The sequence below is a fragment of the Phyllostomus hastatus genome, unplaced genomic scaffold, assembly GCF_019186645.2.
Source record: "Phyllostomus hastatus isolate PE091 unplaced genomic scaffold, TTU_PhHast_1.1 phas_scaffold_182, whole genome shotgun sequence".
NCBI classification, from domain to species: domain Eukaryota; kingdom Metazoa; phylum Chordata; class Mammalia; order Chiroptera; family Phyllostomidae; genus Phyllostomus; species Phyllostomus hastatus.
In genome coordinates this window covers 15190029-15202294 of record NW_025334013.1, presented here as the reverse complement: position 1 = coordinate 15202294, position 12266 = coordinate 15190029, and the positions used below count along the sequence as shown (strand labels likewise).

The 12266-nt window shown below is 42.3% G+C and overlaps 1 protein-coding gene across 15 annotated transcripts in view; it reads right to left on the bottom strand.

The window, feature by feature from the left end:
• Window positions 1-1475: 1475 nt before the first annotated feature.
• Window positions 1476-12266, bottom strand: part of SRRM1 (serine and arginine repetitive matrix 1) — a 32144-nt gene continuing 21353 nt past the window's right edge. For all 15 annotated transcript variants that reach the window (XM_045858682.1, XM_045858687.1, XM_045858685.1 and 12 more), the window contains 5 exons: window positions 9284-9394; window positions 6401-6865; window positions 5606-5801; window positions 2878-3087; window positions 1476-2503 (listed from right to left, as the gene is read on the bottom strand). In XM_045858682.1, coding sequence (XP_045714638.1) covers window positions 2399-2503; window positions 2878-3087; window positions 5606-5801; window positions 6401-6865; window positions 9284-9394 — 1087 coding nt within the window. In that variant the 3' untranslated portion in view covers window positions 1476-2398. The remainder of the gene's footprint in view (window positions 2504-2877; window positions 3088-5605; window positions 5802-6400; window positions 6866-9283; window positions 9395-12266) is intronic.

Below are 12266 nucleotides of genomic sequence, written 5' to 3'. Positions count from 1 at the left end.
TGAATGGCTTGTGTGCTTGTTGGAGGGAGGGTGACACCACCATGGGCAGCACTGACTTGACTTTGAGGGTGATAGGTACTGGAATGAGATGGGGTAAGATCAGAATACGGTATTGGGAAAATTCTGCCCAGCATGGCTGGTGTGGCTCAGCAGATTGAGCACCGGCCTGTGAACCAAAAGATTGCTGGTTCGACTCCCAGCGAGGGCACATGCCTGGGTTGTGGGCTGGATCCCCGGTTGGGAACTTGCGAGAGGCAACCCATCCATGTTTCTCTACCTCCTTCTCCCCTCCACTCTCTCTACAAAATAAATCTTAAATATATATATATATATATATATATATATATATATATATATTTTGGACATGCTCCATTCAGGATGCCCTTTAGACATCCAGATGGAGTTACTGAGTTATTGAGCTGGCTACATGGGGTCTAGGTCAGGGGTGTTAAACTGGAAAGACATCTGACACATCAAAAAAAGATGACATTTATAAACTCATGGATTAGAGACTACATGTAGGGAAAGCCAGCAGGGACCAGGAAAAACCCCACCAGGTCACACTGAAAGGATGAGTAAACGTGCTACAGGAATAAATGTTGGCTGAACTCGGAGATGCGCCGACCTGCTCTCGTCGGGACAGTGAGCAACAGCCGTCTCGGTAAATGCACGTTCTGTGCTGTTCCAATACCACAAACCGTCAAGTCAGGAGCCATGCACAGACCCTTGAAAACAGCCCCACACACGTGTAAGATCCTACCACCAGTCATGGAGTCCCCCTAGAACACCTCAGTCCAGGCCCTGCAGAAGCACCCTCATTCAGCTTTTGCCTCTTGAAGGAAACAGCCACCAAGAGTCTAAGTTTTCCTGAAACTTAGACACGTAGGCCCTCTCTTTGTCCTTTTCGCTTCCAATACCAGAAATTAAAATCAAACGAGCTGCCCACGTGCCAACCTGCTCCTCATGGTCCCCACCTTCTGTACTTCCTTCACGTGAATGTTGCTACTTTACCTCCTTCAAGGCTGTCGACTCCACGTTTTCAGTTATTTTGCTCTGCTCACCTTACATGCAAAAAAGACTCGAGTGTGGGTGGCCGCACATGAACCCACCCTCCCCACCTCACTCCAGTCCTCCACGAGCCTTCACCCACCTCCTGGAACGTGCCGGGCCCTCCCGCACCCGGGCGTGCGGACGCTGCCGGCTGTCTGGAGCACCGCCACCTCGCCCAGGCCCGGACGGCTCGACCTGCCCGTGACGCACACTCCAGCCGCACCGTGCTCTTCCCGTGCTCTCCCCACTCATGGCACTCACCACATGAATTATTAAGATAAAGATGGTAAGACAATTTCACCACCTTCTTATTTCCCATGCCCAACCCCCACCCTGCCCAAGGTGCCGAGGGGTGCCGTCAGATTTCTGAGAGAGGCAGGTTTCCTGCAGCGCTGAGATGAGTAAGTAAAAGTGAGTGGCCAACATTTTTAAATTTAGAAATTTATTCTGTTTAATCCACAAGCTTTACATAGCTTTAGTTTAAAAAAAAAAAAAAAACATCAACAAAAAAAACAAAAACAGTGAAAACAAGACACCATTTCAAAAGTCTGGGCCCTTCCAGCCTTCCAAATACAAGAGCTCTGGAAATTGTATATACCAATTGGAAGAATAAGACAATATTATGAATGGAACCATTTCTTAAAACAAAGGTTATGTAACTGAAGGATCCTTCCTCGGACTAGTTAATTGCCTTTACAAAAAAACACAACAGAGCAGAATGAAATTCCAGTGTTCCAGATCACCCTCTACACGCCAGCGCGCACCCGCAGCGCCCCGCCCCGGCCGGCAGCGCGCCTCCGCACGCCTCCCCACCCCGGAGCTGGAACCCCGCCTCCTCTCAGCAGAGACTCCACAGGCAACAGGAAAGACCGTGGCATTCAACGTTAGTTTACACCTTTGTGGCAGTTCATCAGTGGTCTTATTTCTGGGCAACTGCAAAACCATACAAGGTTGGAAGCATCATAACTTAAATGGGTGCTAAGACTCAAATGAGAAGAAAAGAGAAAAAAAAAGGAAAAAAGAAAACCTCTGGGAATAGCCAGGGGCATTTAAACAAACCATAAAAATGCCAACAATATTTAAAGCCCCTTTTTTAAAAAGGGACTTATTTTGGCTTAAAATATTTCACTCTAAATGAATTTATATCAGCCGTCAATGAAAGAATGTCACTAATACACTGTGGACACCTTTTGCAATGTAAATCCATGCCCTTTTTTTACATGGTGAACTTCAACCTAGCAATTATTACAACAAATGTTATAGTCTAAAGCTCAAACACATTTTAGCATTTTTGAAATTGGATTGAGTACAAACCAAATAAAATTTACATCGTAACAAACATTTCCACCTAAGACTGTGGGGACACTTGAGCCTTCCTCATTGATCTCAGGGCCTTTTCACGCAGGTGCTTTTCTAAGTCGTCCAGGTTATCCTCGGCTTCACTCTCGGTCTCCTGGAAAAACCCAGAAAGGTCAGAGCGTTAGGTCTTCAGACACCGTTAGGAGATGCTAAGTACAGAGCAAAACCAAACTGTGGTGACAGCCCCACAATTTCATGAATATGCTAAAACCCATCAAATCGTATATTGTAAATGGGTAAATTATGTGGTGTGTTAATTATATCTCAGAGAGGTTATTTTAAAAATACACATTAAACCTTTTCGGCAGCCATTCATATTCTTATCATTTGTCTCGGCAAACTCCTGTCCTTGGCACGTGATTGAGAAACAGATCAAAAGAGTTAACAGCCAAGTAGCCAATTATTAAAAAAGTAAATAAAAATAAAATGTAGCTGTCTGTGTAAGCCCCGGGACAGTGCCCTCCGCACCTTCCTGGGCTCTGGCTCCGCCTCTGGCTCCTCCTGTGCTGACGTGGTGGCGGGGGCAGCAGTGGCTGTGGGGGCTCCGGCGGCTGCGGCCGCTGCAGCCACAGCCTTTTCTTTCTTGTGTTTTTTGTGTTTTTTGTGCTTCTTATCCTTTTTGTGTTTCTTGTCCTTCTTTTTCTTCTTTTTCTTTCCACCCCCTTCTTGGTCTGAATTCTAGAAATCCAGAAATATAAACAACAGCAATAAATCAATCATTAAAATTTTGTTCAACTCAACTTTTTCTATCCCCAAGGAAATGACTAAATGGACCAATCTCAAGACTTCATAAGGCTTCAGGGAAAAAAGGCCCAAGGCCAACTACCACCAAGAAAAATATTCCTAGAGATGGGAACCACACTGAAAGTGAAGACACCTTTCACAGATTATTAAGTGTCAGAACCAACTGTGAAGGTAACTGATTTTTACCCCAGCAGCTGCACATGAAACCCGGTTTCCTGGTCTCCAGGACCGCAGCGAGTCGGGGCGACCTCCAGCTGTGGGAACAGCGGCGTGTGCGACAGAAGGGAAGTCTCTGTGCTGGGACAGGCCCAAGCCCAATGGAACTCCGGTTCCTCCATATCCTACCGGGTTGGCCAGGAAGTTCACCTGTTTCTTTTCCCCTAAGATGGCTCTGTTAGCGCTTAGCTGTCTTTTAAGTTCATTCAAAAACAATTCTGTTAGACTGTATTGTGACAGCTGTCATATCAGTGAGCATAACAAATTTATCAAAATTGATGAATTTTGTGCAGCCATTTTAATATTGAAGATGGAAGAAAATGCACAGCATTTTGGGCACATTATGCTTTATAATTTCAAGCAAGGTAAAAACCCAACTGAAATGCAAACAAGGATCTGTGCAGTGAGTGAGGAAGGTGCCGTGACTGGTTGAATGTGTCGGAAGTGGTGTGTGGTCTCGTGCTGCAGATTCCCTGCAGGACGATGGCCCCTGGTCGGGCTACCAGCTGAAGTCGAAAGCGATCGAGACATTAATTGACAATGACAAATGTCAGGCCACACAGGAGAGCCGACATCCTCAATATACACAAATCAATGAAGTTACTGGTGAAAATGAAAAACAGGTCTTTTTATTTTATGGAAAAAACCATATGGATTTTTTGGCCAACCCAATATTAACAATTTGACCTCAGACAATTCTGCTTGACTTTTTAAACGAGCCCTTTGTGTCAACCTTAAACTGGGTGTGACAATCCCTGACAAAGCTGCTGTGGTGACTAAACAGTTGTGTGTGTAAATCACCCGCAACACCAGCCTCGCGCACAGCACAGCTATCAATCCACACACATGCCGGTACCCCCGTACTACCTGACCCCTCCATCTCTGGTATGGAGGTGTCTGTTCTTCACTGCACGTATGCCAAACTTATGTGGGGGGCAGGGCCTGCTATAACTGAATCTAGTCTACAATTCTTGAAGTTCACATTTTTAAGCAATTACTTAAAATTCCCTAATCCATCCAATTAGTTTGCACAATATAGTCAACTCTGTTTAGATGGACATTTAGATGGACTAATTTTACATAATACAAAAACCTGTCCAGTATCAGATTAATGATTCACAAAAGGGAAAGAAGATTTAAACCCCAATATTTTAATACTCCAATGATATTTAAACTTGACAATGTAATAAAGACAAGAGTCTTATTCTTATGTAGCTTGCCAAAAACAAGACTGTATGAAACAATAAAGCACTTTCCATTCCATCTAATGCTTCACAAATTGCAAGGTTCATTTTTTATCATAGAAACAGTGTCCAGCTGACCCTTGACAACGCAGGGATAAAAGGCTGCCAACCTGCTGTAAAGTAGAAAATCCACAAGTAACTTTTGACGCCCCCCAGACTTAATTACAACCATCCCTCAACATCCACCTGGGACCGGTTCCTGAGCTCTGAGGACTCTGGAACCCGCAGGCGCTCAGCCCTCAAACACAGTGCCGCAGAGCAACGCATACAGCCAGCCCCCTGCGCCCACGGATCCCGACCTGTTTTCGGCCCACACGGCTGGTTGAATTTGAAGATGCAAAACCAGGGGATATGCATGGTCAACTGTGTATTTATTGGAAAAAAATACATGTTGTTAAGTAGATCTGCGTAGTTCAAGCGTCAACTGTATTTCCACTATAGAAAACACAGGAACAGTAAAGTGCAAAGAAGGAAAATTAAAGCCACTCGTTACCCCCTAACACATACCCCACTGCCAAACATTTTGGTATCTTCTCTGTGATGTGTACTTTTTCTTTTACCAAACGTAAATCGCATTAATATGGACACAAGTCAAGATCGAAAGTTTGATTTGTGTGATCTTAATTAGGTATCCCCAAATGTGTCAAACACTTAAGAGAAAATAGCGGAAATATTAAGGCACATTTCCCCTAGATAACAGAACCATGGGCAATATTTTCTTTCTCTTTTTTTTCTAGATTTTTTATATAGTCCAATCTCAACCAGCAGGATCCCGGCGTTTGACGGTATCAGATCACAGATTAGCAGACGGCTAGAGCGTTAAGCAGGGAGTGCTATGCGACCACCGCCACTCAACGCGTGCCTCCTCCTCGGAGTGCGTCTGAACCACAAAAAGCGATGCTCCCCTGAGCCACCAAAGACGACAACTTTCCTCTGCTTTCAGGCAACCACGCACAATTACAAAGGATGCCCCACACAGGGCAGGCACGTACCCTCGCCGGTGACGGGCTTGGAGTTGGGCTTTTAGCCTTTTTGACCGGTACCGCTGGTGACCAATTGGTGGAGGGTGACTGAGACTGGACAGGAGACGGAGGTGCCGGGGGTTTCTTAGCTGCTGGCTCAGGAGACCCTGAGACAGAGCGGGAGGATGAGACTCTCCTTACAGACTGAGGGCTTGGTGAGGCAGCTCTAGATGAGGAAACAAAACAGAACATTTAGTATCCAAGACCGTTGATCTTCGCTAAGAGAAAATAACCACCTACCGTTATACAACTAAGTAACAAACTTTAAATATTGCACAATGCTTATTTTGCTACTTGATGATACTAACTCAAATTTATACTAGCTAAGTCTCCTGCAGAATAGTCAAAGACTCACAATCCTCTTTCATTCTGTTAACGATTCTTTCTGTGTGAAATTAGCAAAGCCACTCCCTTGTATTGTATTGTATTGAAGACTGCTTTTATCAGTCTTACATAGACATGCAAGAACTACTCTACGTATCACTTCAGGTTAGTGTTAGAAGCATACCCTCAATAAAGCTGATACTCCTAAAAACTAGGTAAAATCCTATGGCATTTAGTTTACACCATAAAGAACTACCCTGTAAACAGAAAAGCATCTCTGCATAGTAACTAGAATACGCCTTGGAAGTTCATATTCATAGCTTATTCCTTTCTGTAATTTCTTAGTAAAGGGGGCAGGGAGAAGTGGGAGAAAAAGCTTTAAAACACAAGGAGAGCTATGTAAGCTAGTGTTCTTAACCAAAGGGCATAAAATGTTTTTACTTTTTTGTCTTTTTGGGTTCCGGAGTCCTGGAGACTCTCCTAATGGGCCTGGTACTTGGAGACGGGGACTGCCTTCTTTGGGGTGATGGCGACGGTCCTCTTCGAACAGGGGGAGGACTTGAGGAGGTCTGCGGAGCTCGAGGCCGTGGTGAAGGCGAATGCCGCTTGTTTGGTTGGGGGGACCGGGCCTCCCGGGTAGACCGGCTCGGGGAAGGCCCTTTCCTGTGTTTCGATGACAATGAAGGGGAACGTCTCTTGGTGGCCGGGGAACTCCTTTGTTTGGGAGGTGGAGAATGGGAGACCCGACGCTTTGGTGGTGGAGTTGGTGATGCCCTTCGTTTAGGAGGGGGTGGGGGAGAAGCCGTTCTTCTCTTCGGAGGTGGAGAAGGAGAGTATCTCCTCTGTATTGGAGGAGAGTATCTTCTTGGGGAAGGTGAGCGCCGACGTGGGGGAGGAGAAGGAGTCCTAGGAAAAATACACCATCATTACACTGAAAGGTCCAACAAGATGAAGCAGTGCACGAAGAAAACCAACCAGCAAATACGGTTACACAGGCACAGCTCAGAGACATGGCAGTCAGTGTCAGGTCACAGTGACAACGCCAACATTTCACTAAACCAAGTCAAAGATTTACTGGCTTCTCAGCACACTTTAAAGTTATTTTTACACTACACTCCTGTCTGTTAAGTGCACAATAGCATTCTCTTCAGTGTTTGTACATTAATTTGAAAATATCTTATTGCTGAAAAATGCTAACCATCATATGAGCTGTCTCTTTGCTGGTGGAGGAGCTTGACTTGGTGTTGATGAAAACGCAGTATTTGAAAGTGCAACAAAATGAGGTGTATTTGCCTGTACTGTACTAGCACCGGGCAAAGGGAGTATATTTCTAAGTGGAAATGCTATGCCTTTACCCTCATTTAAGTAAAAATATCACTTAATAAATTCCTGTATGTCATAAATGACTACAAAATAGGACATTCTGGTTAATAGAGAAATTTGCAGTTTCATAATGAATTCCAATTTGTCAAAAGTCATTTAATGCAATCCAAATGAAATCAATATGATGTTTTTTTGAGAAGAGAATATTGCACTGCTTTGAGAAAACTGAACATTCTTTATCATCATATAGTAACTAGATCATTACATTGGCAGGACTGCACTAGGTCAACATTTTCCTATGTGGTCCCCTACGTTGGTGTTTGGACTCTTACAAACCAGAGTTCACTACACAAGCTTTAAAAAGTACCTCCACCCCCTTCAAAGAGAGATCTTGCATTTTCTTTCTCAAAAGACCACTTTTCACCCTGAGTGGTATGGCTCGGTGGACTGAGTGCCAGCCTTCAAACCAAAATGTCATGGGTTCGATTCCTGGGCCTAATCAGGGCACAGGCCCAGGTAGCAGGCCATGTCACCAGCTGGGAGTGTGTAAGAGGCAACGGATCAATATATCTCTCACTTCCCCTCTATAAAAATAAATAACATCTTAAAAAAAAAAAAGAACCATTTTTTCAATGGAAGTTCACTGCTAGGCAGAATGTGAATGTCCAGAATGTGAAATCCCTGTGGAAGTCTAACCTGGCCTTCCTCGTAATGCTGAATTCCTACACAACACTAACTTGCCTCTTGGGAATTCGACTTAACTACTACATTCAGGTCCAATTACCATTTGTTCTTGAAATGTTCAGGCCTTGAGCTCAAAATATTTTACTGCCCAGACAATGAACAACAAGGTAGAATGCAGTTCCATTTTGCCCTTGAGCAATCTTAGTAACTATGAATCTCTACTTCTTTACCTGAAAAATGGGAACAGTACCACCTACCAAGCAAGATCATCTTGAGGACTGAAGATAAAGCACATAAACACCTAGCACTTTACCTGGCACATGACAGGTACACAAGAGTGGTAGTAGCCATTTTACTGCTTGGTAATGTCATTACAAATTTTCCCTGAACTTTTATTTTGAAATCATTTTAGATTTAAAGAAAAGTTGCAATAACAGTTAAGATTTGCCACTTATCTTACATAGCCATAGAAAAATTCACAGAACTGGAAAAATTAATCTCCGTACTAACAGTACTAAAGTACTACTACCACACATTTTCCACTTACGTCCTTTTTTCTGTTCCAAGTTCTAAAAATCAGAATCCTACATTGCATTTAGTTGCCATGTGTCCTAAAAGTTTCTGCTGATTTGTAACTGTTACTCTGTCTTTCATAATTGACATTTTTTAAAGAGTATTGGTCAGTTCCTTTGTAGAATGATCTTCAAATTGGGGTTGTCTGGTATTTCCTAATAATTACCCTGAGTTTCTACATAATTGGTAAGGATACTGCAGAGGTATCCAGAAATTATGTGACACCAATATGCATTACCAAGGATGTTAACTTTGATTCCTTAGTTAAGACAAGTGTGTGCTGGGAGTTCTTAACTAATACAGGGTGAGGCAAAAGCAGGTTTACAGTTTTGAGTAAGTGAAACATAGAGTTTACTTTTGCATTATTATTATATTATTTTCTGTTAAAACTGAACTACTTTTGTCCTGTCCCAAACTTTTCCCTTTGAAATCACTAAACCGTGTTTTCATCTTTTTAGCCAGTATCTTGACTGGTATGATTCAGACAGCATAAAATTCAACTATCTAAAGTGTACATTTCAACAGTTTAGCATATTCGCAGCTGTGCAACCATTTCCACCCCCACGCCCACCCCAGCACCACGAATCCACTGTTCAGATTCGTGTGTTCTGATTTTTCATATAAATGGAATCACATAATAGGCAGTGGTTTGTGAATGGCCAAGCAATGCCACTGTAACAGATACTGCAGTCATAAAGATTTGAAGTTGCTCCATGGATTCAACAAGCATATCTGATCACGCACCTCCGCCGCGGTGGTGGGGTGGGGGACCTACGCCGCCGAGGAGGTGGAGCAGGAGAAGGAGAGCGTCGCCTTCTGGTGGGTGGTGGGGAGGGACTTCTCCTTCGTCTACCACTGAACCAAAGAAGAATTACAGTTGATTCTGAGTTAGTAGCATTTACAATTAAGTAATCCAAACAACACCATTTCAATCACTGTTAACCCAAAGTGCAACAACTATTCCTCTATCCCCCAGAACGGTGCTTTACAAACTACAGGTCAATACTATCAGTTAAGACCCTGGGTATGAGCCAGCGTTTTTTAAAAAAATAGAAAATCAGAACATTACTTAGAGTAAGGGCATATATTTTTTAATGAAATTTGTTCCAGTATATAAATATGGAGTCTGGGTCATGGTATAAAGTAGTCTTAGTCTTAACATTACGAAGCAAGTTTGAAAACACTGTGTCAGAGCGTTGCTGTGAAACTGGCACATACACCGCCATCACCTAGGAAACTTATCTGAGCTTCGCATTCATCAGGTCTGGGCTATGGTCTAGCCAGTATTATTTTGAAAAGGCTCACAAGGTGATTCTCCAATTCCTTATTAGGAACAATGCACTGAAGCCTAGAAAAACTGAATATTCTAACAAAGATATTTTAAATTCTAACAGTCACCAGCAGCTTAAGGCCCCAAATCTGGGTGTCATAGCTCCAAATTCTTGAATTTTTGATGTATTCCCACTGTTCCAGAGTTGCACACTACTGAGTAAAAACACTGTCCCAAAGATAAGGACCACAGCAGTCTGAGCACTAAGCTATCACTGGGACCGACCTGGTTAAAGTGTAGATAAGGTCACACACATCTCAATTCCAAGCTCACCAACACACAACCGACAGAGAAAGCACGCCTGGAATATACGACTATATCGACTAGACTAACTCACAGACACCTTCCTACAAACACATTAAAATATACACTAAGCCAGTTTGCCACCTTCTGGGTAAATCTGTGTATACAAAGTAGCCAAATAATGTAATTAATTTGAATTTCTTGCCCAGTAGGCTACTGGTGCTTCCTGTGAATCTGAAAATATTGTCTCAAGTTTACTGGTCTTGGTTTCCCTTTAAAACTAAGGAGAGCGCTGTTAAACAGAGCAGAAGAAATTTCTGAAATCATTACTAAATTAAATTTTCAACTTGTATTTGTTTATGCCTTGTGGGGACTAAGACTTCACTTTGAATAGATTTAAAATATAAACCACAAGAGGCAATAACAGATTAGCTTCAGATGAATGAAACGGAGACGGCGAACTACTGATCACAAAAAAGGACACTTAAAGGTTGAAGAGAAACACGGTGACTGCATTATTGTTTCAACGGGCAATGAAGATTTCAAATGGAAAAAAAACATTTGGGTTTTAACTTAAAAAGAAGAAAAGCAAAGGTCTACATCCATGAACTGTGAGGACGAGGTGACTTGAGCCAGGACTCCCAGTGTGTTATCAGTAGGTACAACAGCATAAGAGGCCACTACTCTTGGGTAAGTGATTTCTCTTTAAAAATATACTCCCCATTTGTTTATAAAACTTTAAATAAAATAGAAAGTCATTAAAACTTGAACTTAGATTAGAATCTATTATGATACACTAATGACCTGAGAGATATATTGTGCCTGTTTCATTTGTAAAATAACTAAAGGTTCCTTTCAGCAATGACCTTCAGTGTCTCGTTTCTATGTAAGAAAATAGCTGGAAGAGTAAGAATAAATAAAACCCCCACCAAAGTAGCATAACTCAAGGAACTGCCAGAAAAAGCTGACAATCACTTTTCAGTGAACTGGAGTCCTCATAGCACATGGTTCTATGATCTGAAAGCTACAGTTTCTTAAATGATCTGGTAAGGCACACATTTCAGGGATTAAAAATAAATAAAAAAAGGAAAAAAAAAAACAGCTAAGCATTTTCTAGCTACTCTGAACACTAATGCCAAACTAAGCCTTCAAATGTGTGAAGACTGCAAATTGTTGAGTAGAAAAGTGTTCCCCTAAGTTTCAGCTGCAGTAAGCCTCCATGGGATGCGGCCCTTGGCCCCTCACGTCTTCAGGAACAGAGCAGTCCTGTAACAGGGGGCCAGGCTGTGATCTCTGCCGTGACGTCCTCAGAGCAATCCCGCTTCACCAGCCACACTGGTAACAGAGACAGGCTACAGATGTGACAAGCACCTAAGACACGATCAGCTACACTAAGTATAATCAACATACTTCGTGTCCTTTAGGTTAAGGAGTGCTCCATTCGCAAAGACAAGCGTTTAAGAGCATGGAAAATACATTTTTCAATGTTTAAACTTTACACAAAAAATTCTAGAAACCAGGCTGTATTTCCCCTCTTAAAATACAATAAATACTGAAGCATAATCCCAAACAATTCTCTCTCCATCTCTAAATCCCAGACGCCTGATGGCAATTTCCAAAACCACTAAATTTGAGGCTACTAGTACAATTTAGTACCTTTTTAAAATGAGGAGAAACAAAAGAAAAATATCCCAGGACAAGGCAATAAACCTAAACATTGATTTCACTGTAGTGAGAAATCTTTTTCCAGTAAAGAAAACAGTTCCATAATTTGGGGGGTGGGAGAAAGGGAAGAAGTCTCACCACTAAACTGATTTTGTAATTTTTCATCTGCTGTACTAGCAATTTGACAGAAGCCAGAGGTAATTATAGCTGGAAACTAACACCTAAATTTATCTTTTTTAGGCTTTCATTTTTTATTGACAAGTAATAGTTACTTCCATGGTACAAATGCACTGCTTAGCCCCACCATGAGCACTGCTGACTGGTTCCAAAGAAGCTGTCCAAGAAAACACTTTTACTAATGAGACTACCTAAAATAAAACAGCTTCAAAAACAGAACCAAAAATAAGAACAGGATAGTTTTAGGAAGACCAAATACTTAGAAATTTAGTGGCAGCTAAACCCTCAAAACAAAAGACCAGTGAAGACAGT